We start from the raw sequence: 24,556 nt of genomic DNA, 5'->3' as shown, positions 1-24,556 counted from the left end.
ATTTTGCATGGGATTGATAGGCCTTTCCAGGAGAGATTTCTTTCATTATATTTTCCCTAAAACACTCAGATGGGTACAGCACAGGTAAGCCTGTGATTGCATTTCCTAATCTAGTCATATTGGTGATCCTATCAGTGAAAATTACTCCAGCATATGAGAAATGTGTTTTAATCCACATACCTTACTTTTCCTATGTCTACATAGAGGGAAAAGTGGGGAGATGCTATGTCAGGAGTTACCAGCCAAAGGCCATATGAAACAGCCAAATGACACTTTAAAATGCATTTCAGAATGAGAAAACAAAGTTATATCCCTGTGACTAATGCTAACTAATCCCTGTTAGTAACACTAGTAGAATATACAATGGAATAGGGAAACTCAGAGCTTGCCCAGAAAATCAAAAGTAATGGCAAGGGTGACAGTCTCACATTAATTCCCATTGGAAGGTCAGGTTGACTCTTTAATCATATGAACTATATTTTGAAGAATCAGTACAATCTATGATTTGTTTTGGTTTTCAAATCCTATGGACCGGGAACAGAAAGTAGACAGCCATTGAGAATTTCAGAAGAGATAGAAAAAAGAGACAGCCTTTCTATGAGACACACAGGCACACTCAGGAAGCAATTTCTTTTCAGGTATTTCCAAATATTAAAATCTGGAAAAATCAGACTATAGTTAATGGGGTAGTGATGTTAACACAGTCATGTCCTTGGGAACCTTGGTAACAGAGTAAAAAGACAAAAGCTAACTTGCAATGTCTAAGTATTTACCAGGGTAGAAAGAGGAAGTAATTCAAAATACAATATCTGTTTATCGACAGGCAACGTACAGTAAATATATTTAAACCGCACTGCAGTTCCTCTCTCTTTAACATTTAAATTGATTCACCATTTACATCTACTCCCACCTTCCCATCAAACATGGATAGGGAAACTGATTAGAACAAGTCTCTATTTTTCTCTTTTGGATTCCCTCATTGCCAAGCATTATTAAAATTTCACCTTTAATTTCACTGCAAGACATCTAAATGAAAGGGAATGCAGAACTTGGCTACAGGAACTCTCAAATTTAATCTCTTTTGCAGTCTGATTCCTGTAGCGTGAATAGCAGCCTGATCTTATTGGCACTTTCAACTGCAAAGTCAGGTTCATTTCAAAATTTAATACAACGTATTTGTCATCACCACACTTCCCTCAGTAAGGACACTGACACCAAACTGCTACCAGTTGGTGGTCTGAAAAAGATAGCTTGCTGAAAATGAAAATTCTCTCCTCTAAACCTAAATAACTCATCTCACATATTATGTGTCTTCTGTTTCTGCAAGAGTACACTATTGCTTTCCACTATTTGATCTTTTAGTAATCCATCTAGGTAACAATAAAGAAATAAAAGAATATTTACTCACTGCTTGCTTCTGGAAAGACAGTAATATATTTCATAGATTTCAAGAATAACTTCCCCAGCAGGAAACAAGAAACAACAGATTAGAATCAATACTATTGTTGATTCTAAGTATAAGACATATCTGTCACTGCTGTAGCCTACTTCTGTTATACACAAACATTATGAGGTTGCCTATAGGCCCCCGTCTGCCTAGAGCAGTGCTTCTCAAGGTGTGGTCCCTCAACCATCACCATCAGCATCACCTGGAAACTTATTAGAAATACAGATCCCTAGCCGCATCTCAGACCTACAGAATCAGAAACTCTGGAGTGGGGGCCACTCCATTTGTGTTTTGTTTTTTAATTGAAGTACAGTTGACACATGTTACAATAGTTTCAGGTGTACAACATAGTGATTTGACAAGTCTATTAGTTATGCTATGCTTATCACAAGTGCAGCTACCATTGGTCATCACACAACACTATTCAAATACCATTGACTATATTCCCTGTGCTGTACCTTTCATCCCCATGACTTACTCATTCCATAACTGAAGCCTGTGCCCCTCACTCCTCTTCACCCATTTTCCCCATCCTCCCATCCCTTCCCCTCTGGCAACCAGCAGTTTGTTCTTTGTACTTATAGGTCTGTTTTTGTTTGTTTGTTTGTTTGTTTGTTTGTTTTTTGAATTCCATATATAAGTAAAACCATATGGTATTTGTATTTCTCTGCCTGAAGTATTTCACTTAACATAATAGGTACATCCATGCTGTTGCAAATGGCAAGATCTCATTCCTCTTTCTGGTTGAGTAATAATCCATTGCATATATATACCACATCTTTATCCATTCATCTATTAATGGATACTTGGGTTGCTTTCATATCTTGACTATTGTAAATAATGCTGCCATAAACACAGAGATGCATATATCTGTTCAAATTAGTGTTTTTGTTTTCTTTGGGTAAAAACCCAGTAGCAGAATTACTGAATCCCATGGTAAGTCTATTTCTAATTTTTTTGAGGAACCTCCATAGTGTTTTCCACAGTGGTTGTACCAGTTTACATTCCCACCAACAAGGCACAAGGGTTCCCTTTTCTCCAAAACCTTACCCACACTTGTTATTTCTTCTTTTTGTTATTAGCCAAGCTGACAGGTGTAAGGGGATAACTCATTGTTGCTTTGATTTGCATTTCTCTGATGACTAGTGTTTTTATAATCCCACTGGGGGATTTTCACATTGTAGTTTTTGAATGACTGATCTACAACAAAGGAGATAGAGAAATATGTTCCCCAAACAATTCAGACCCAATTTTCCTACACAAATAATTCCTTTAACATTCCAAAGACCTCTGTTTTTCTCTTGTCCTTATTTAGAAATATTCCAATACACTCTGGAATCCACTATAAAATGAAAACATGAATAACCTAGCTAGCCTTCCCCTGAGAGTCATAAAATAACTCAATTGTTGGAAAACAAGACTCAGGAGGATTGTATAAGTTACTAGTATTGTCTAACTGGTAAAGAAATGGGATTCACTAATGGTTTTATGCTTTCAAAGGATGGGGGAGGGGTGCAGAAGCAGTATACTGAAGCCATCTGATCTTACCAAATAACTGTAAATAGTGAGGGTTGTTCAAAGTATTGAATGGGATCTTATGATTGGCAGTATCATCTCTTCCAAGGAAGTCGTTTCTTTAAATATTATCGACATGGTACGACTGGAATTGGATCCTCTATCTGCTGCAGGAATGGATCCATGAAATATCTTTTCACACATCCTTGTCTCAGTTTGAGTCGTACCACAATAAACACTTTGACAAAGATTCTTGGGCAAGTGTTTATTGGGGAGTTACGCCAGAGAACCAGTGAGTGCAACAGTAGGGGATGAGATAGGGAAGGAGGCTGAGAGAGGGTGTGTGATCAAAGGAAGTCACCATGATTAGTAGGTGGAGCTTCCTCTCAGTGGGAGCTCTGGGAAACAGCACAGAACATACATATCAACGTTATCCCATCTGAAAGGCAAGGGCAATGATTTTTACAACTCCCAATCATGGGTTGAAGGCTGCTCCCTGGGATTGTTAATTCCCTGGCACTGCTGACTGCACTTCCGTGGGCACAGAAATTCCCCAGGCAAACAGAAGCAAGTCGTCATGTCAGCTGGAACTTGGGGGCTGATATACACAGAAATGGTAAATGGTTTAGAGGATCTAAGCAGGAAACAACAGTGCATGCTAAGTTTAGCTATTTCAAAAAGGCTATCTCTGGATTTGCACTGCTAATATAAAATGCATGTCCATATTTATTTCCCTATCCTTCCATCCCTCTGAACTCCTGGCAATACAGTTTTTAAATTTCCAAACCTTATGCAAAGGTAAGTGTGTGTATGTGTGTGTATAAGTGTTTGTGTGTGTGTGTGTTTCTGCTCAAAACAGAAACAGATAAAAATAACATAAGATGAAAATAATAGTTGCTTTCTTATAACTTAAAACAATTAAAATTACTCTTATCCCTTCCAAAATGTACATCTTAATTAGCTACATACTTATTTCCATGAAAGTGCTCACAACTTTCAGAAAAATTTTATTTGAAATTTATTTTGAGGCTGTATAATCTCTGTGGTGGCTCTAATATGTAGAGTCTCTTTAACAGGTTGATAGACCACAGACTAGTACTTGTGTGGCAAAGAAATATCTCACCGATAATTTATTCTTTGGTCTTCCTAAAATATAAGAAAATAAATATTGTGCTGAAATAGCAGTTAGAAAACCTTGTAAGACAAAGAAGAAGCATAGAAGAGAAGTAAAGCAGTGCTCGATGACCAAAATGACATACAACATGATCAAAGGGTTTAGAAAATAGTACTTGAAACCACAAAAGGGGTTTTATTTAGAATTCCGATGAATAACTTGTTATCTGAATGGAGTTTGACCTTCTTTTCAAAGCTAACCTAAAGAACATTTCTTGAGATTTAAAGATAAAAAATAAATAAAACAAAACTTCCAATTCAATCATAGATTTAAAAACATTAAAAAAAAATTAACTCACTTCAGTTAAATGATTAACCTAGCATGCTTTCTACCAATTAAAGTCATCCTATGGGTACTTATAAGCACATGCTTATGAGCACATGCCATTTTATCCAAGATTAAATATCACATTTTTGGATTGTCCAAGGTTAATGATGCAAGGCAATAACTCACAGAAAAATGCCTCTGAAATGAAAAGCAAAGTAACCTTAATGATTGAAAATCATTCCCCAAGCTTTCTGTGCAAATATATACACCACTTAAGGAAAATATTTGCATGGAGAAAATCTAGCGCAACTGAAAAATAAGTATCCCTCTATGCAAGGGGGCATTCCAGTAACACTGGAGAACCCTAGTTCCATGTACCTGTCAACATGTGAACTTTGTTCTTCTTAATGTATTAATACTCTGTGTTATACCAACACGGGTATTTGCTTTTTCCAAGTACAGAATGTACACCGCATTACCTCCAAATAAAGATGTTTGCCGAAATATACAGACACTCTTTTTTTTCTCAAGATAACCTACTCTGCAAATTATGGAGCAAAGCACTTGGTGAGTAATCAAGGTCTGACTGCCTAATAGACAGTCTGGTGTTTATCCATTGACCCTGTGATGTCATCTGTCCACTTTGCATTACAGAGACATGAAAGATGATAAATAGTGATCATATGTCAGTCACTAGGAATGTTGTCCACTGCCCTAGCATTATGGGGATTTTCCCAACCTACTCTGGGAAGATGCTAGATAGTGGTACACCTTCATCAACTGCCAGTGAAACCTGGCAACAATGAACTAGTTACGCATTTGAGAAACAAAGTTTAAACCCCAGCATATTAACCCGATAATCTAAAGGAGAAGTAGATTGGGCATCCAGTTTGCATCACAGTCCATTTACTTTCAAATGTCTACTTTGACTTGCAGGAAACCTGCTTGTCAATGAGACAAGAAAAACCTATGTATATTCTATACTCAGTAGACTTCTATTGACCCAGATTAGTGATAAGATGTTGTGCAGAGGAAAGAAATCAAAGTTCATCGACCACTCAAAGTATTAGAAATCAGATACAAATCAGAATACTCATTCGTGCAATCTTTTATACAATTTTCTTCCTAAAAATAAGTATTACTAACCCATTGTTTGCTACATTCACAGGCTGGATGAGAAATAGTAACTTCAGTAAGACGGGACAGTATCACTAATAAATCAAAGTAGAGCATGAGTCAAAACATACCTCTACACAGACTGTAGAAATTCATAAATGACTACTTGGATCTTTGATAGTCTAAAGTCGATTACATTCTTAAACTAGCACACAAATTTTCGTTATCTCAAATTGCTACTTACTGGCTTCAATGTGACAGAGATTGTAGATTTTCAAGGGCTTCAAACTATTTTTTTTTTAATTTGAGAAAGAGACAGAGAGAGAGCATGAGAGGTGGAGAGGGGCAGAGGGAGAGAGAATCTTAAATAGGCTCCACACTCAGTGAGGAGCCCAACACAGGGCTCAATCCCACGACCCTGGGATCATGACCTAAATGAAAATCAAGAGTCGGGACATTCAACTGACTGAGCCACTCAGGTGCCCCTAAACTAATTATTTAAACACACTTCTGGGGAAGACAAATATTCTTTCTAGTGGCACAAATGCCCAAGAAGACACTTTGAAGAGGCCTACAGAATCCTGATCATGGCTATGTGGAAATCTCTTGGTTCCACAATCTGAATGGGATATAGATATTTTGCAAGGGGTTTTAATGTTATACACACACACACACACACACACACACACACACACACACACACACACACGTGTGTGTATGTATATATCATATACATATGTGCACATACTATACATATATATATATATATGAAAAAGTTACCCTTGCAAATTATAGCAGGACTTAAGTCTGATTAGATCTAATATGCATTTGTTTTGTTTTGTTTATTTCTTTGTTTGTTTACCAAAATGAAGATACTTAGTTTGGTCTTATCCAGTTAACTCTAAATAAATTGTGAAATAAAGGGCATATAAAACAATAATAAATTCAGAAAGATGCAAAGAAAACTACCAAATGTTACTAGAAAAAAATCACAGATGACTTATCAAATATATCTCAACTGTTTTTTTCCCTTCTCCAAGCATTTAAACGAGTGTCAACAGTTCTGGCAGTTCCTGCAGATACGGAAAGACCATGATAATATGCAGAGAGTTAAAGAGAAGCACTTTTCTGTTCAACTTCTATCATAAATTAACCAGAATCTCAAAGAAGCTGAATTCCAAAATGTGCAACCAGACCACATTTTCAATTTCTCACTGGACAAAAGACTACTTCAGCTACCAGGCTAGCATGTTCTTGTAACCATGACTATGGCTGATACCTCACAAATGATTAAGGACCCATCCAAGTATGTAAACACCATAAAGACTTCATGGAATTGATATGAACCAGTAGTAATTTCTACTTTTCCCCATAGAAATCAAGAGTTAGGTCAATGTTGAAAATTAGCCATTTCATAGGGATAAGCAATAAAACTCTAGAAATGCTATACAATGGTAAAATGGATATCTCTGTAGAAAGGATTCTGCATCCATTTTCAGTGGGATAGTATGTGTGTGTTGGGGGAGGTGGGACAATTTCCCCACACCACACCACGGAATTCTCCAAAACCAACTGGACGTCCTAATATTCAACTCAGTTCTGACGTCACCCAGAAATAGCATCAGATTCCACAGGGAAAAGTCTTGGTCCTACAAGACCACCCTCCTCTTCAGAGGTCAACTGTAAGCCCAGGTGAGCTACGCTTCTAACCAACCAGCTACAAATTTGAGTTTCCCACAACCCCCTCTTTGGCTTTGATTAATTTGCCAGAGTGGCTCACAGAACTCAGGAAACCTGTTTTACTTACTACATGACCCTTACTACATGACTGGTTGACTGTGAAAGATGTAATTCAGGAACAGCCAGGTGGAAGAGATGAATAGGGTGAGATATGGGGAAAGGGCGTGGAATTTCCATTGCCACTTTCCACAAATCTCCACAGTGTTCACCAACCTGGAAGCTCTCCAGACCCCCAATTCTTTTTATTATTATTGTTTTTTTTTTATTTTTTATGGAGGTTTCTTTACATATGCACAAGTCATTAAATCATTGGCCATTGGTGTTTGATTCAACCTCCCCTCTCTCCCCTCCCTGGCAATCAGGGGGTGAGACTGAAAGTTCCAACCCTCTATTTGGTTGGCTCCTCTGGCAACCAGCTCTCATCCTTAGGTGCTTTCCACAAATCACCTCATTACCATAAACCCAAATGTGGGAGAATGGGGCTTGTTATGAATAACAACACACTCATTTCTTTCTCTTTTTTTTTGTTTTTGTTTTTGAGTAATAACACGCCCATTTCACCTTTACAGAAGCAACTTCAGGAATTGAGGACAAAAGAGCAAATGTAACAAAAGATGCTCCCATTGCTCTTTTTGCTCAGAAAGTTCCAAGAGTTTTAGCAGCTCTGCACCGGAAATGGGAAGAATATGTATTTCTAATTATAAATCACAATATCACAATCTGCAATACTACAGAAGACACAGATTGTGAAATTGTGAAAAACTCCCCAGCCCTATAGACATAATACATCATGACAAGCCTCTAATACCTGCCGTGAGATGACAAAGCCTGACAGTAATTTGTCTTTGGGACTCAACCACACAAAGCATCTTTTTGATTCCACAGCTGGAGGTTGGGAGGAAGAAGTGATATGGTTATTCTAATACTCATCATTATTTTCATATTATATAAGAATGCTCTTTGCACAATTCTCCCAGGGCAGAGAACAGTAATAAATGTGTATTATAAGAAAAATAATCTTATAGCTTATTTTGAGTGGTTATGTGCCAGACACTTCACTAATCACTTTTATATAACCAGTTTAACTCTCACAATCAGTGAGAGGTAGATTTTATTACCCCTATTTTAAGTCTGAAGGAAAGGATTCCTCCACAAGTTAATTAATTTTCCTGAGTTCATCTAGCAGGGGAGTAGCAGACTTGAAATTCCAACCTGGCTGATTTAGACTCCAGGTTTAAACCTCTATACTACTCTTCCTGAAATCAAAGAAAAGCAATACCACAGTGATCTTATTTGCCTCTGTTAATGAGTTGTACATATATTACCACAATTCAAAAATTATTTGGTAATATTAGAAGCCACTATTAGTTTTAACAACTTAGTCATAAAGGATGTAGCTAATACAGCCTGTTGTTGACCTCTAATTAAACAAATACGTTTCATGAGATAACTGATTACACTGCCTGACAAAATGTCTATCTGCTAATTATGGTGGTGGGAAAGAAAGAAAGAAAGAAAGAAAGAAAGAAAGAAAGAAAGAAAGAAAGAAAGAAAGAAAGAAAACAGATCAAAAGCAGGAGGAAAGGAAGATTAGAGAAGGAAAGAAAGAAGAAAGTGAGAGAGGTAAGGGCAGGAAGAGAGGGAGAGAAAGAGGGCTGCAGGGGGAGACAAGAAGGAGGGAAACAAGGAAACCATTGCTGAATGTCAACCCTGTGTGGATGCGAATAGCCACTCTGAGTCCACTTTGTAATTTCCTTCTATTCTATGGATTACTTCACTCCATAAGTCAAAACGTTTCCCTCCACCCATCAAGAGCATTATAAATGGGATTAATAAACATACCAATATTCTTCCAAGAGACTGATTTTTTTTAACTGTAGGATAAAGGTTTACAAATGTCACTTCCCTCATTTCCATGTGACTTACATGTTTTCTAAATCACCCTTCATTTCAAACAACCATTGTACTAGAAGCTTGACAATGAAGCAAAGACACCACTGTTAACAGTTTTGCAAATCTTGACAATTTAGATTTTAAAACGGTTCTTTAGAAATGTCAGTATTATGTCTAGAACTGAGTGTAGTTGAATGTTCCATAAATGAAAAGATATAGCTTAGTATTTTTTTCCCTTAACTTGGAGAGAATTGTAGCCCTGGAATCTTTACAAGGTAGTATTTGTTAATAATATATAAAAGCATGTTACATATCGACCTCAAAAAAGGCAAATAAAACTTGTTTGGTATTGATAAGTTGAAAACTACCCAGAGGAATTCTGTATTCTATTTGTCTTGATAAATTAAGAACTGCACAGAAATCTCTAGCTTCACTGTGTTGCACTGAGGCATAATCATATACTTTTCTTTTGGACTATGTGGCCTCACATTAACTCAAGACTGCTTACTTTGCAGCAATTTAGCACGTGGCTTCAACATAAGTATTCAAGGATAGGAAAGCTGTTTCCCTCCCTTGGGAAAATGACCTGTTTGAGAGCAGTGACGTGTAATAGTAATAGGGCAGCTCTCACTTAACAACACATATGTCTTTGCCTCATACCTCGGTCATTCTGGCACACAGCCTTCAGGATGCGATGTCCTCGGCCACATTTTCCATGATCGGGGATACAGACGCCTTCAGACATCAGCCATCGGTAACACATTGGATCCTCACAAGGAACAGACTCCACCAAATGAGGGCAGTGGCCCGCAGGCCCTGTGGATTCCATGAGGACATGGCGCTGCCTCATTCTAAATCCTGAGAAGAAAAGAAAAAAAAGTTTCACAGGATTCAACTTTATCCATCAAAACAAACAAAACAAAACAAAACAAAACAAAACAAAACAAAACAAAACACCAGCAGCAACTAGAAAAGAGATAAAACTTTTATTTGAATCTCTATAGTCCTAAAAGTTCTATGATTTCAAGGTGTTTTCTTTTATGGGAAATGGGGTAGGGGGATACAAAAAGAAAGGGAAAATGGAAAAGAACTAGAGCAGAGACTCTGTCTTCCAAGACTTAACAATCTTGGAGAGGCCATACACAAACACACAATCAAATGGAGTAGCAAGTAGCACTGGTCCAATGGCATCAATAAACCAATAGAAATAAATGAAGACTCACAGAAATAGCCTAACATAGATAAATCCACATTTTATTTTTTCTGTTGTTTTTGACATTTTGCTTATTCCACATTAAGTTGAAATACATCTACATTTTGGCATATCCCTGGTAACTAAGACATTCACAGCTTTATGCCCAGAGATTTCCCTGTATCCCTTCCTTGACATTATATTCCAGGTCAGCCTTCCCTGTGAACACAGCATCTCTTTGGACTGCATTCCTCACCTTGGCTAGACATGGGTCCCTGGACTATTATTAAGTTTAAAAAAAAAAATGTATTGTGGGACTACAGCCCAACATCACCTATAATAAGGATATATATGGGCCTTCAACTCTATAAGCTTACAGAGTCATAAACTCAGTGTTGCAAGAGTCAAACAGGTACAAACTGAGGGAAACGAGTCAATTGTACAACTGTAAGGAGTCCTGAGTTGTGTGGTGAAATGGAAGATGCATGCTTGTTCTGTAACAGGTGGCCATAATCCTGTTTCCATTGGCTGCTGCCATGAGGGAATGTGGAATTTATCTAAGGAGACAGAAATCCAAGTTGTGTTTTGTTTTTATATGAAATCTCTCCATTTTTAACTAATTTATCATTTTTAAAAAACAAAGTGTCTTAAAATTAAAGAAAAAAAAGTGACTGAGAACTAGATACAACTCTTTAGTCTATGAGTTTTTTTGTTTTTTTTTTTAATTTTTTTTCAACGTTTTTTATTTATTTTTGGGACAGAGAGAGACAGAGCATGAACGGGGGAGGGGCAGAGAGAGAGGGAGACACAGAATCGGAAACAGGCTCCAGGCTCCGAGCCATCATCCCAGAGCTCCACGCGGGGCTCGAACTCACGGAGCGCGAGATCGTGACCTGGCTGAAGTCGGACGCTTAACCGACTGCGCCACCCAGGCGCCCCTAGTCTGTGAGTTTTTAATCTCTGGCCTTTATTACATGTCACTTCTGAAATTTTTTCTTAATTTTTTAAAAATATTTTTATTTATTTTTGGGGGAGAGAGAGAAAATGCAAGTGGGGGAGGGGCAGAGACAGAGGGAGACAGAAAATCCAAAGCAGGATCCAGGCTCTGAGCTGTCAGCACAGAGCCCAATGCAGGGCTTGAACTCATGAACAGTGAGATCATGACCTGAGCCGAAGTTGGATGCTCAACCAACTGAGACACTACGGTGCCCTACCGTGTCGCTTCTAAAGGCTATGCCTGCTTTCCATGGACCTCATATTTTAACTTCCATTCTCTAACACATCAAATTCTGTTAACCAATTTAATTCTTTTAATTCATTCTTTTTAATGAAACCAGTCTTATTGGGTGATAACATTTTAAGGAATTATTCACTTATTCCTTTGGGTGAGTTAAAAGAGAGAAACAGCAGACAGACAGACTTTGATAGGAAAATAGAGAGCTTGAGAACACTGAATGCCCAGCCTGAGAGTTAGATACCCTACTACTATTCCCACAAGAGTCAAGGAGAAGAACAAATTATGGACCATGAGAGGTCACAAAGCCAGGTATATCTCTCTCCCATATTTTCCAAAGCCATGCCTATTTTCCCACCAATAGTAATGACATGAAAGGTTACAAAGCTCAAGGTGTAGTGGGCAAAAGATTCACTCCTGTAAAATTGCACAACCAAGGAGGTGTGAACTAATGGACACATGGTTTTAGGCCATAAAAGGGAGCCACGCTTCCTTAGAATATTACAAGGCTGGGAAAGTATTTTAGATAAACCACCTCAAATGCTCTTTTTGGGTTTTCTTGGTCTAGGGCTAACCTATGAAGTCCTTTTATTTATTCTTTTAAGTTTATTTATTTATTTTGAGAGAGAAAAAGAGAGAGAGAGAGAGAGAGAGAGAGAGAGAGAGAGAGAGCGCGCACATGCAAGCTGGGGAGGGCCAGAGAGAGATAGAGAGAGAATCCCAGCAGGCTTAGTGCTGTCAGTGCAGAGCCCAATGTAGAGGTCGATCCCATGAACTGTGAGATCATGAGTTGGGCCAAAACTAAGAGTCAGACTTAACCAAATGAGCCACACAGGTTCAACTTTAAGTCTATGTGTTTATTTTGAGAGAGAGAGGAAAGAGCTCTTTTTAAAAGAGAGTCTTTGATTCTTACTTTGATGATCAGCCACATAGGAGAAGGCATCATTCAGCCAATCAGAGACCACATTCATGATCATGGCATTGAAAATATTAAGGTCAGGGACAATTAAAACAAAAGATGGCTTCTGCCATACTTCGTACCTACAAGTCTATGTCATTAATTAGTCAACATAAAATATGCAGAAGGGTTTAGGTCCCTTCCTGGGCCACCTTCAGAAGAGACATAGGAAACATACAAGGTTCTCAACTACACTTGATGCTCATCCAACGATAATGAACTCCAAGTTCTCACTGCCACACAACTTGGATGAACTCAAATCCTTTTTTTTTTAATTTTCAAAAAAAGTTTATTTACCTATTTATTTTTAGGGAGATAGAGAGTGAGAGAAAGCAAGCAGGGGAGGGGTAGAGGGAAGGAAAGAGAGAGAATCCCATGCAGGCTCTGCACCGCCAGCACAGAGCCCGGTGCAGGGCTCGAACTCACAAACCGTGAGATCATGACCTGAGTCAAAATCAAGAGTCAGATGTTTAACTGACTGAACTACTCAGGAACCCCAAATGACCCCTACTATTACAAATAATGTTCATATACTGCTTACTTATCCTCTTATGTTTGCTCTAATTTAGTCGGTATCTTTGAGCAGGACATAGCATAGGTCTCCATGATTTACAAGGTTTCACTACTGCGTCAGAAACTTAGCAGTCTTTCCTGAGGATTCTGGATATCCTTTAACCTAGAGCTTAGTGCCATTAAGGGGTATGTAAAATTTTCCTCTACAAATCAAGTTGCATCCATCTCACCATAAATCTATAGATTACATCTCCTCAGTCAATAAATTCTTCTAGTCTTTCATCTGTACTGCCCTTGTCCTGACTCTAACTAGAATCAAATCATAGCAGAAGCTCAGCATTAGAACAAAAACCTTGCAGTCTCCTGTCAGTGCTTAACTTGAATCACACATTGGTGTTCATGTCTGCAATAGACATCATGCTTCCCCTGGGTGCTTCTGTTCTGAAAGATACACAACTGCTAACTCCACAGCGGCTGGGGCCAGCCAACCACTTACCTTCATTTGCTGAATTCCATATTAATCAGATAGCATCATTCAGTAAACATTAACTGCCATATGTAGATCACTGTAATGTACTGTGGGAAGCCACAGAAGGAACAGAAAACATAAATCTATTCTTCACAGAGCATATAGTCCAACAAGGGGAAAAGGTACGTGCATTAATTAAACATCTACCCTATCCCAAGATGGTGCCAGCCACTTTACTTACATTATCCCAAATTAATAAATCTTTGAAACTATTTTATAAGTTACTATTCTCATTTTATGCATGTGAAAACTAAGATTAATGATACTTTATCACTGCTCCCAAAGCACATTATTGATTAAATGGATATGTATGAAATTCAGCCAAGGAATTTTGAGTCATTACCTCTTCATAAGAAAGAATTTAAATCAGCTCTTGTGTATGATGTGTTCTAGCCCCACCTCATATAATGAATCTGCAGGGCCTATGGGTCATTTCCTTAAAATGGAGGTATACAGATTGGATAGTGATATTTTAGGTACTAAGTAGCAAGGAGTTTTAATAATCACTTCCTGACCACAGAGTCAATTCACCTTTAACGAAACTGGTATTTGCAAGGTTTTTTTTTTTTTTTCTTTTATGAACCCAAAGTTTAGTATATAGTCTACTGGCATAGTATATATTCTACTGAATTAGAAAAGAGTGAATTGTGGGTTGGGAAGAGAAAAGGGAAGAAGCACAGATGGCAGAATATGGGTCAAAGTTTTTTAAATGAAGCCATGGAAAAATGAAAGGAGACTCAGGAGGTAAATTCAGGTCTGAGGATTGTACATCCTCATGGGTTAGTGATCCAAAAATGGAGCTGTCCATGGTCAACACCGTGTCTCCCCACTGACTCCACTGGGACAGGCCTGAAGCAGTAGCCTGCTGGTTGGCCAAGGATGACAGAAACTTATTCTATCTCAAGCATCCCATTTGCTCCTCCTTTCTGGGAACCTTTTACATGGGGTAACAACCTTGATCCAAAGAACCTGAGCACACTGAATCCTTGATTCCAACTCTTTAGAAATCAACCACCATTCCTGCAAGAGTAGCATTTTAGTCTATCAATATTACTTTCCACCCTTCTCTGAATTCAGAAAATATGAAAAAGTAATGATAGGGTGATCATGAGCATAAGAGCTCTCAACACTTAAAAGGAGAAGTAGGCACAGCCCCCTCTCCTAACACACATAGATATGGGGAAAAAAGGGAAAAGAAAAAAAAAACTATTAGCATACATATTTTCTGTAACAAAGCAAAATGATTTTATAGACTTCTCATTAAGAGTGGATCTATCTAGCAGGCAAGGATGGAAAATGGAAATTTTCCCACGTTGTTATACAAAGATCTAAAACATGCAGTATTCTCCTGCTTTTGCTGTGTTATCTAAATTGATTTGTTTCAGAGCATAAAAGACTGTCTTTGTAAAGACAGTCATGGCTTCTCAGTTTCAAAATGTCTTTTCCTATGGGGATTTTAGAATTTTAGGTGTATGACTGAGGGTAATACCATATGGGGGGGGTGGCTGGTGAAGGAATCCCTGAAGTCCTATCATATAAGCAGTTACCTAATATGACTCTGTATTGGGAAACCTCCATCAAACTGTTTTTTAAAACTTCTGTACGGGGAGCCTGGGTGGTTCAGTTAGTTAGACGTCTGACTTTAGCTCAGGTCACGATCTCACAGTCTGTGAGTTCAAGCCCCTTATCGGGCTCTGTGCTGACAGCTCAGAGCCTGGAGCCTGCTTTGGATTCTGTGTCTCCCTCTCTCTCTGCCCCCCCCCACTCATTCTCTCTCTCTCTCTCTCTCTCTCTCTCTCTCTCAAAACATAAAAATTAAAGAAAAAACAACTTCTGTGGTCAAGGGTATCTGTCTTTCTGGAATATGTCTGAAAGGGACAAGGATGTCATATAAGTGTATGTCACTGTATCAAAAAGAATTTTTTAAACGTATACCTACGTGTAGAGTTCACCCATCAGCAATTTTTTCAGGTTATTTCTCTTTCATATGCCTCTAATTATAACTCCCTGGGAGTATATCAAAGATAAAGCAATGAATGTTAAAACCTGATCCAATTTAAATTCCTCTGAAAGGTGTCCTAGCTTCACTTGACAAGTACCAACCTGCTGAGTACTGTTCCCCTCGTCTGCCTATCACAGACCTGGTGGAAAGTGTGAAGGCTGGGTACGAGGCTGATTTTCTAATGTATTTCAGATGGCTGACAGCCACAAACCTTACAGGATTCCTGACTGAAGTGTGCCTGCCTTAGAATAACAGCCATGTTAAGATCATTTCTAGAGTAACTAATTTCTTCTATTAGGTAATACGTTAACTGCTTTCCTATTCTTTCCTACTTTCTTTTTTTAAATGCGAACAAAAGGAACATACCAAAGCAATAACACAGTGACTGGGGAAAAGACCAGCAAAGAGAAAAAAGTAATTATCTCCAACTTTACACATTCATTTTCTTGCTGTTGTTTGATATTTCACTCAAATCTTCCACCTTCCATATATATAAGAATATAAAATATCTAAGAATGTATGTATATCTTAGACTTCTGCTACTAGGTTCACTGCATTTCTTTAGGGTAGGGAATTCAAATGTGAAGCTAAACAGTCCAGTTTACACCCCAGAATTTTGTGATGTTTAATGCATTAGCTTGTGTATTCCAGCCTCCGTGGAATTCTGAACTACATTTAGTTTGTGCCAGTCAGCGTCTCCGGGAGACCCCATGGTAGGACCGTGGGACAGGCTGAGATCGAGAAGATCCAAGACCTCAGGTTCACAAGTCAGCAGAATTAACAAGAAGATCATCATAACATGCTCGGTCCCTTTGTAGGCACAGAATCATTTCGCTAGAGGGAAAACTCCATTCTTTATTTTTCCCAGGAGGGATTAGAGGCAGGTGGTCCCGGCAGATTTTAACAAGACCTTAAAAATCAAAATTGTCTCTGCTCTAGGAAGCACTTATAAAATAGCAAACTTCCCAGATGTGAATAACAATCATTGCTGTGTACATGCTCCCCTGTCTGTGATTATTTAGTGTCTAGGGCAGGTCATTTAGCCTAAGTATGTGCTCTATAAAACAGAGACTGGTTCTCATCAATCCCAACATGACCCTACACTCTGCAAGTGGCTGCAGTGACACTATTACCTTCAGGTGAGATGTTGTACTGCCTCCACCCTTTCCTTCAGCTCCAAAGGCTGAGCCTCTCTTGACAAGTTTATTGTTTGAGTAAAAAAATACACATTCCAGTTACCTGCTGCTCCCAAGCTGTTCTTGGCACACCTTTCCTGTCTCACAGAGCTGCAATCTACTTTCCCTCTCCCTTCAAAGGTGATACACTAGAGCTAATCCCACACCCTATGCCTTATCTTCTATACTGGCTCAATGATTGGCTCTCAAGACTAATGGGTCCCACTGGCCAATGTGGTGCATATAGGCAGAGAGCTTCTCTGCTAAGCTCAGTGTTGGACTTGTGCCTTGATCCAAACTTCCTTAGGCCACAGAGGGAAGCACTAAGGAAACCCAAGGTTTGAAGGAACACTGGACTAGGGAGACAGGAACCCAGGTTCTCAGTGCTAGCTTGGACATTATTAAATCACTGTGGGATAGGACAAATTGGTTAACTTCTCTATACTTTAGTTTTGAAATATTATGAAGTATTATATCCTTGCTGAGCTCAAACGCTGATGCAAAGTTGGGCAGTATAAGAGTAACCTAGGGCTGTCATGACAAAGCACCACACTGGGTGATGTAAAACAACAGAATTTTTTTGTCTCACATTCCTGGAGGCTAGAAGCCCTAAATCAAAGTGTCAGTAGAGCCATGCTCCCTCTGAATGTTCTAGGGAAATACTGTTCCCATACCTCTCCCTAGCTTCTGGTAGTTGATGGCAATCCTTGGCATTCCTTGGCTTATAGAGGCATCACTCTAATGTCTACCTTCACATGAAATTTTCCCCTGTGTATCACTGTGTCAAAATTTCCCTCATGGTATAAGGACATCAGCCATTAGACCTTATTTCCAAATAAGGTCACATTCACATATACAAGGTGTTAGGAATGAAGGTGTTTTTTTGTTTGTTTGTTTTATGAAGGGCACAATTTAACTCGCAACAGGTGATGTCTAATGAATTAAGGACCAGGGTGCAATTGCAAGAGTTGACTCATACAAGAGAGGAATAGGGACTAATGAAGAAAAGCTTTGGCATTAAAGCATCTTGAGCCAAAGGGACACGTGGAATGGTCCAAATGTTGTGAGTTTCCAGCTGAGTTCCTTGACCAGTCAGGGTTATGTGGAAAAGGAAGATTGAAAGAAAAGTTGAAAGAGCACTTTCATAAAGGGTCTTGTGAAAATTTGGCTTGCATAACAAAAATTGCAATACAGAATGAGGAAGAGAGCATTCTCTGAATCACTGTAGAAATTCTCTGGCTCAGAACAAAGGGGACAAAGCACTTAATAAATATCTATTTAGTTTAACCTCAGCATTATTTCTACCTTCTTGTAGCATCAGCACCTCATATTTCTTTGAGGGAGCTGCCCTTCCCATACTCTCAGTCTGTGAGGCTTGGTGAGCCTTTTTCCTCCAGTGGTGGTCACATGCTTGGGATTTGGCCAATTAGAATGACTGGGTCAGGGTTAGCATATGACACAAAGCAGCCAAGGAGATTCATGACTCTTCCCAGAAGCATTAAGGAAGACATGTTTTTCTACTTTACCTACTATCTAAAATCAAAATTAATTTTTTTTCTTTTTCATGGTAAGAATTTTAAAGATTTACTCTCTTAGCAACTTTAAACTGAATACAATATTTTTGATTATGCTCATAATGCTGTACATTGGATCCTCAGAACTTACTAACCTTATAATTTGAAGTTTGGACCCTTTGATCAACATCTCCCCATCTTCTCCACCAGCCAGACCCTGGCAACCACCATTTTACTCTCTGTTACTATAATTTCAGGGTTTTTTTAAGAATCTACTTATAAGTGAGATCACACAAGATTTGTCTTTTTTCTGTATGACTTGTAACACTTTGTATAATGTCCTAAACTTTCTTCCATGTTGTCACAATGGCAGGATTTCCTTCTTTTTATGGCTAAATAATATTCCTATATACTCACTCATATATATGTGTGTGTGTGTGTGTGTGTGTGTGTGTGTGTGTGTGTGTATCACATTTCCTTTATCCATTTATGCATTAGTAGTTGCTTGGTCTTTACTTTTACTTTATTATTGTGGATAACACTGCAATGAACATGGCAGTATAGACAGTAGATCTTAAAAGTTCTTCCCACAGGATAAAGGTAACTATGTGAGGTGATGGATGTACTAACTAACCTTATTGTGGCAATCATTTTGCTATATACATTTATATCAAATCAGTATGGTGTATACCTTAAAATTACACAATATTATATGTCAATTGTATTTCAATGAAGCTAGACAAAATTAATTGATCATAAAAATAAGATCCCATCCTTTATAATGCACTATACTGTTTTATTACAATGTTTTGGAGGGAAAAAAATTCCTCCACATAAAATGTACACACCAATTTTGTGACATAATTAGATCTAGAAACCTGAAGTGTGGAAAGAATAAATAAATAAACAAACATTGAAAAAGAGAGAGAGAGAGAAAAGCCCAGAGGCACAGGTGTGTGAACTTGGACACGCACGTGGATGCATGTGAGAAATCTGGGAATTGATGAAGTGTGGGTTTTCTTTTTTTTATGTTCATTTATTTTTGAGAGACAGAGCATGATCACAGGACGGGCAGAGAGAGGGGAAGAGAGGATCTGAAGGGGGCTCTGTGCTGACAGCAGCGAGCCTGATGCAGGGCTCAAATTCATGGTTAATGAGTTAACTGACGTTAACTCACGTCAGATCATGACCTGAGCCAAAGTCAGATGCTCAACCAACTGAGCCACCCAGGTGCCCTCTGAAATGTGCGTTTTCAAATGGACACAGAATTAAGCTGAGAGTACCAAGTTTATAGCATCAAGCACTTGGCCATGTATTCTTTCTTTATATGACAGCTAGGATTAGTGCTTAGCAAACACAACTTAAATTTTGGGAGCTCATTTTTTTTTTCTCAGAAAAAGAAGTATTTCCTTTTTATTGCTATTTAGGGGCTATAATATTAATACAAACTGGAGGGTTAATGAAAGAAAAGTCAAGGCATCACTAAAAATGAACTTTGGAAGATGAAGATGTGTATATAACAGCAAAGTAAAGGAAACAAGACTACAGAGACCTACAAAATTAAATACACCCATAAAGTTTGAAGATTTCACTTTAAGCCCAAGGACATCAAAAAGCAAACAACATGCATAAATGCCCCTCGTGAAAATCTGAAATAGAACATCAAAGTCAGCATGTGGAAATCTGAAAATAAATAGATATGCACAACAGTTGTTTCCTGATGTGGTTACAGAAATCATGTCTAATTTCTTCAGTATAAGCATTACACATACAAAACATTGTTAGATCCTATTTGAGTGATAGTCATTTCACAGCTAGGAGCCTAACAGGAAGGTCAATAAAGGTCAGATTCTTGCTCCATAGAAATCTCCCCAACGGCCTCCCTAATAGCTGAATGCTGTCAGGCTTGAGCTAGTTATCTGCATTTTACAAACAAATATTGTCTTAAGCAGGCTTAATCGGCTACTTAGCTACCAGAATAATTGTGTGTACACTGGAAGTAAATGAATTGTGTGTACAAAGGAAGTAAATGAAGCACACACAAACAAGACACTCACCTTTTCTCCCCTGAGGATCGTGGCAGTTTTCATGGATGCACAGGCCCCAGGCAGACCAGGAAGATACTATACAGTTGGTAGAGCAGGGGATATTGCAGAGCTGAGAGGCTGGAGGGGCAGGTCCCAGACATAATGTCTTTTTCACAGGTCTAGAGACTAAAAAACAGAAAAAAAATAATGATCTGTGTCACATTCTAAAATTATTATCATTATCTTAAGTTCATCTATTTACTTTGAGAGAGAGAGAGAGAGAGAGAGAGAGAGCAGGGGAGGGGCAGAGAAAGAAGGAGAGAGAGAATCGCAAGCAGACTCTGCATGGTCAGTGCAGTCTGATGATGGGTTTGAACTCACAAACCATGAAGTCATGACCTGAGCTGATATCAAGAGTCAGGCACCTATCCGACTGAGTCACCTGGGCACCCACATTCTAGAATTACTAATGTCTTTATTTGTGTGCCTACCTTGCCCACATGGTTCAATAGTATATAGAAACAAAACATAAACACTCTCCCATACTTGTTGCTTAGCTCTATGCCATTAGCATTTTGGGTGAAAAAAGGTAAAAAGATATATATAGCACAAAGGGCATTCACTGAGTTTCCTGCTTCACAGAGTATTCCCTGGGAATTCAAGAGAGGACTGGAAATATAGATACAAATTATCTAGAGTTATGATTTAAACAAATTAAATGGCTTTGTGAAGTTTCAAGATGAGTCTATCTCCACTATAGAAATGACTGAGTTTCTGCAAAAAAAATCAAAATCAAACCTCTGAGGTGGCGTGTTTAGCATAACTAATCTACTCCCCTGAGGGGTGGAGCTCTCAAAGACAGAGCAGAAAAATGGTTCTTCGGAAAGAAGAAAAGTCAGGATCTGTGGCTGCAGAATTAGCCCCTCAAAGTCAGTTTCATTAGTGAGGCTATCCAGAAGCACAAAGAATGTCTGAGAAGCCATGGGTAGATGCCAAACCAGGAGGCTTCCAGCCCTTCTTTGTGCACCTGCACCCAGAGTGTGCCCAGAACTGGGTCACTTCAGGATGCAGTGACCATCTGGCCATGAGTGGCATTCACCAAGTGACTTTTCCATGCAGATCCATTCTGGGCACCATGAAAATACACAGAAAATGAAAAAGATGAGCTCCTGATAGTAGTTAGGATACAAATGACACAATAAAAGAATAGCCAAATGCATAACAAGCCTTGGACAGAGTGATCTCACACTAAGGTGGTTTTGGAGCAATTCAGAGTTTGTGAACAAATGGTTTAAGTTCAGACAGTTTTATCTAATGAAATGACTTGTACTACTGTCTAAATATTTCCCATATGTCATGTCCTCCGGTTAAGCAGATTAAAAGTGCTTCAAAGACAAAGACGGGTGTGACAGGACTGGGTGGTAAATCACACTATCTACTTTGCTTCTTCACTCTTTACATGGATGTGAATTCAATGTGGTAAAGACAGCAAGAAATCACATCTTGGACCAGCAGAAACTTGAACATAAATGAAAATAACAGCAAAATTTAAAATAGTGTTTTCTAGAAGTTGTGTGTTTTCTAGAAGTTCCCATGGGGAAAGATGTGTTTCCAACGAACAGTGGGGCAGCTTCAGGTGCTTATGAAGGTGAACAGGAAAAACAAGTTCATGAACAAAAATAAGAATGCTTTGTTTCTGACTAAGTCTTGTATATTTTACCAAAGGATGTGACCTGACTTAAAATAAAAGACAAGGGCAAAGCAACATGGCCAATGTAAATGTCAAAGATCACAAGCCATGTGGAGGAGGTGAGGATAGGAAGAGAGAACAAAACTGGGGTCAATCGCTATGTTACTGGGAAGGCTGAGCAGAGGTGGTGATCAAACAGAGATTCGGTTGGCCAGAATGACAGTGAGATGGAAGGTTAGAGTGACCAGGAATAGAACGTACCTATGACACTGGTGCATTGTGGATAAAGAAGAATCTCAATATACTTCAATAAAATGAAAAAGAGAGAGAAAGAGAGAGAAAAGAAGGCCAACCACCACCACCACCACCACCCCCTTAAGTTGGGTAAGGGGTCTGTGATTCCTTTCCCAGGGGTGAGCAAGAGAAAACACACAAGATTGCCATTCACTGACTACATCATGCATCCATTCTAAAACCATCAGTACCCACTTTAAATCATACCCTCTTGGATGGTGTCTGCTTTCAAGGAGCTCTCAATCAAGAAGGGTAAGTCAAGTAGCACATTAGCGAAATTGATGGAAAGTGATGCTTCAGAGCGTTGCAGGAATGGAAAGCTGCACACCCAGAGGTCTTAAGACAGAAATGCCTTTGGGTCTGGGCCTGTGCTTGTTATCATATGTTCTCACAAACTCAAATGTTACTCTCCCCCCCAAAAAAAACCTAAGTAGTGATGGTAAAGGAAGTGGGGCTGTAAACTAATTAATCTAGTTATTTAACACACATTTACAGTGCATGCCAGGCACTGGTTACAAACATCAATTCATTTAACCTGCATAACTTTGAGATATATATTATTACTATTTCAAGTTTAAAAATGGAGAATCCAGGGGCGCCTGGGTGACTCAGTCGGTTAAGCATCCAACTTTGGCTCAGGTCATGATCTCATGGTTCATGGATTCGAGCCTCACTTTGGGCTCTGTGCTGGCAGCTCAGAGCCTGGAGCCTGCTTTGGATTTTGTGTCTCTCTCTCTGCCTCTCCCCAACTCACACTCTGTCTCTCTCTCAAAAATAAATAAACATTATTTTTTTTTTTTAATGGAGAATCTGTAACACAGAAATGTTTACTCACTTGCCCACAATCTTAGTCAGTTGCAGAGCTGAGATGGGGATCTCAGGCAGCCTGGCTCCAGAGTCTGTGCTCTTAATCACTGCACTATGTGGCCTCATCATAGGATATTCAACGTACACTGATAAGTACCTACGATGTGTCAACCCTGTATTAGGTGCTGAAACCAGAATAGTGAGTAAAACAGACTCTGTCCCCATGGAACCCATATTTCTGTGTGAGTTAATACTAATCATACATGAATCCATGAGGCCCAACAACAAGACTAGAAAGCTATTACTGCTATTTCTCTTTTCCTTTGTCTTACTACAACACCAGACAGACTTTAGGTGTCTGGTGATCAATGCTTAGAAGATACCCCAACTTCTCAGCTCCAAGACCCAGGAGACATGTGCTGCTACAACTTTTTTGAGGTTGAGCCCTGCAGTTGAAACTAATCAATCTACCACTGCAGCACCTATGCCCAGAGGAGACCTTCACTAATATCATTATAAGCTCCTGAATGTCTGTGTAATAAGTAAGCTTTCATATTGGCAGTACAACTGGAAAGAGACTGGGAATTTGTCCTATGTCAAAGACATTGTTTTTATAGATCATTATGTTTATCTGACATGTTTTTGGAGAGCTTTAAGAATGTTTGGGAGGTATGGGGTTAAGTCACCCCAGGTCCCCTTTGATAAATACTTAACTGTCAATCAGTTGACTGCTGGATATTAGTGATAAGGGTATGCCTAAGATTTGGAAGCAGGGAGGGACATACTATGCAAGAGAGGAGCTGGAGGGAGTGGGGTTCCCTGGAGACTATTAAGTGACAAAATTATGAGGCCCAGGGGTGGAAATGAGGCCATTTGTCAGAACACTCGTGCCTTTTTAGCACCTACTGTTTTGACAGACAGTAGATCTTAATCCATACAGATAAATTATCCCAGTCTCAGGCAACATGTCTAAGATGCTTCATCTGAGCATTGAATCAATGTACTTGGGCCAACCTATCTGTATCTCAGACCCTCTGGGCAACATTTGTTCTGGAAATAAATCATAAGCAAGTCACAAAGCACTTACCAGTTTCAGACCACTTAGGTAGTTTTCTCCCTAACAATAGCAAACAGAGAATATTTCTATACCTATTGACTATTTAGACCTAGAAAAAAGCTTTAGAGCTAATTTAGTTTAATTCATCAATTTTACCAAAAAACTGAGACATTAAGTAGTCTTTACCAAAGACATTAGGTAGTTAGCAAATTCAGGCAGAGCAGAACTTGAGCCTTGTCTCAGGTGGTTGACTCACCTCTACCTGTCCCTGTTGGATTTCCTTCCATGGAATGGAGCCATCAGACAGAACACACAAGGTTGCTTGTAGTAAGGATATTTTGTTTATGAATCACAGTGACTACAATGGAGGCAGTCAGTGACACAACAGATCCAAGATTTCCATGAAGTCTGC

At 38.9% G+C, this 24,556-nt stretch overlaps 1 protein-coding gene across 1 annotated transcript in view; it reads right to left on the bottom strand.

Annotated features, from left to right (window-relative positions):
* The window catches only part of THSD7B (thrombospondin type 1 domain containing 7B), a 744,220-nt gene that overhangs the window by 458,701 nt on the left and 260,963 nt on the right, over window positions 1-24,556 (bottom strand). The window contains 2 exon segments of the mRNA XM_030327713.1: window positions 9,813-10,010; window positions 20,327-20,482. Coding sequence (XP_030183573.1) covers window positions 9,813-10,010; window positions 20,327-20,482 — 354 coding nt within the window.

Source organism: Lynx canadensis, chromosome C1, assembly GCF_007474595.2.
Source record: "Lynx canadensis isolate LIC74 chromosome C1, mLynCan4.pri.v2, whole genome shotgun sequence".
NCBI lineage: Eukaryota > Metazoa > Chordata > Mammalia > Carnivora > Felidae > Lynx > Lynx canadensis.
Note: the sequence above shows the minus strand (reverse complement) of the source record. Positions and strands in the feature narration are given on the sequence as shown.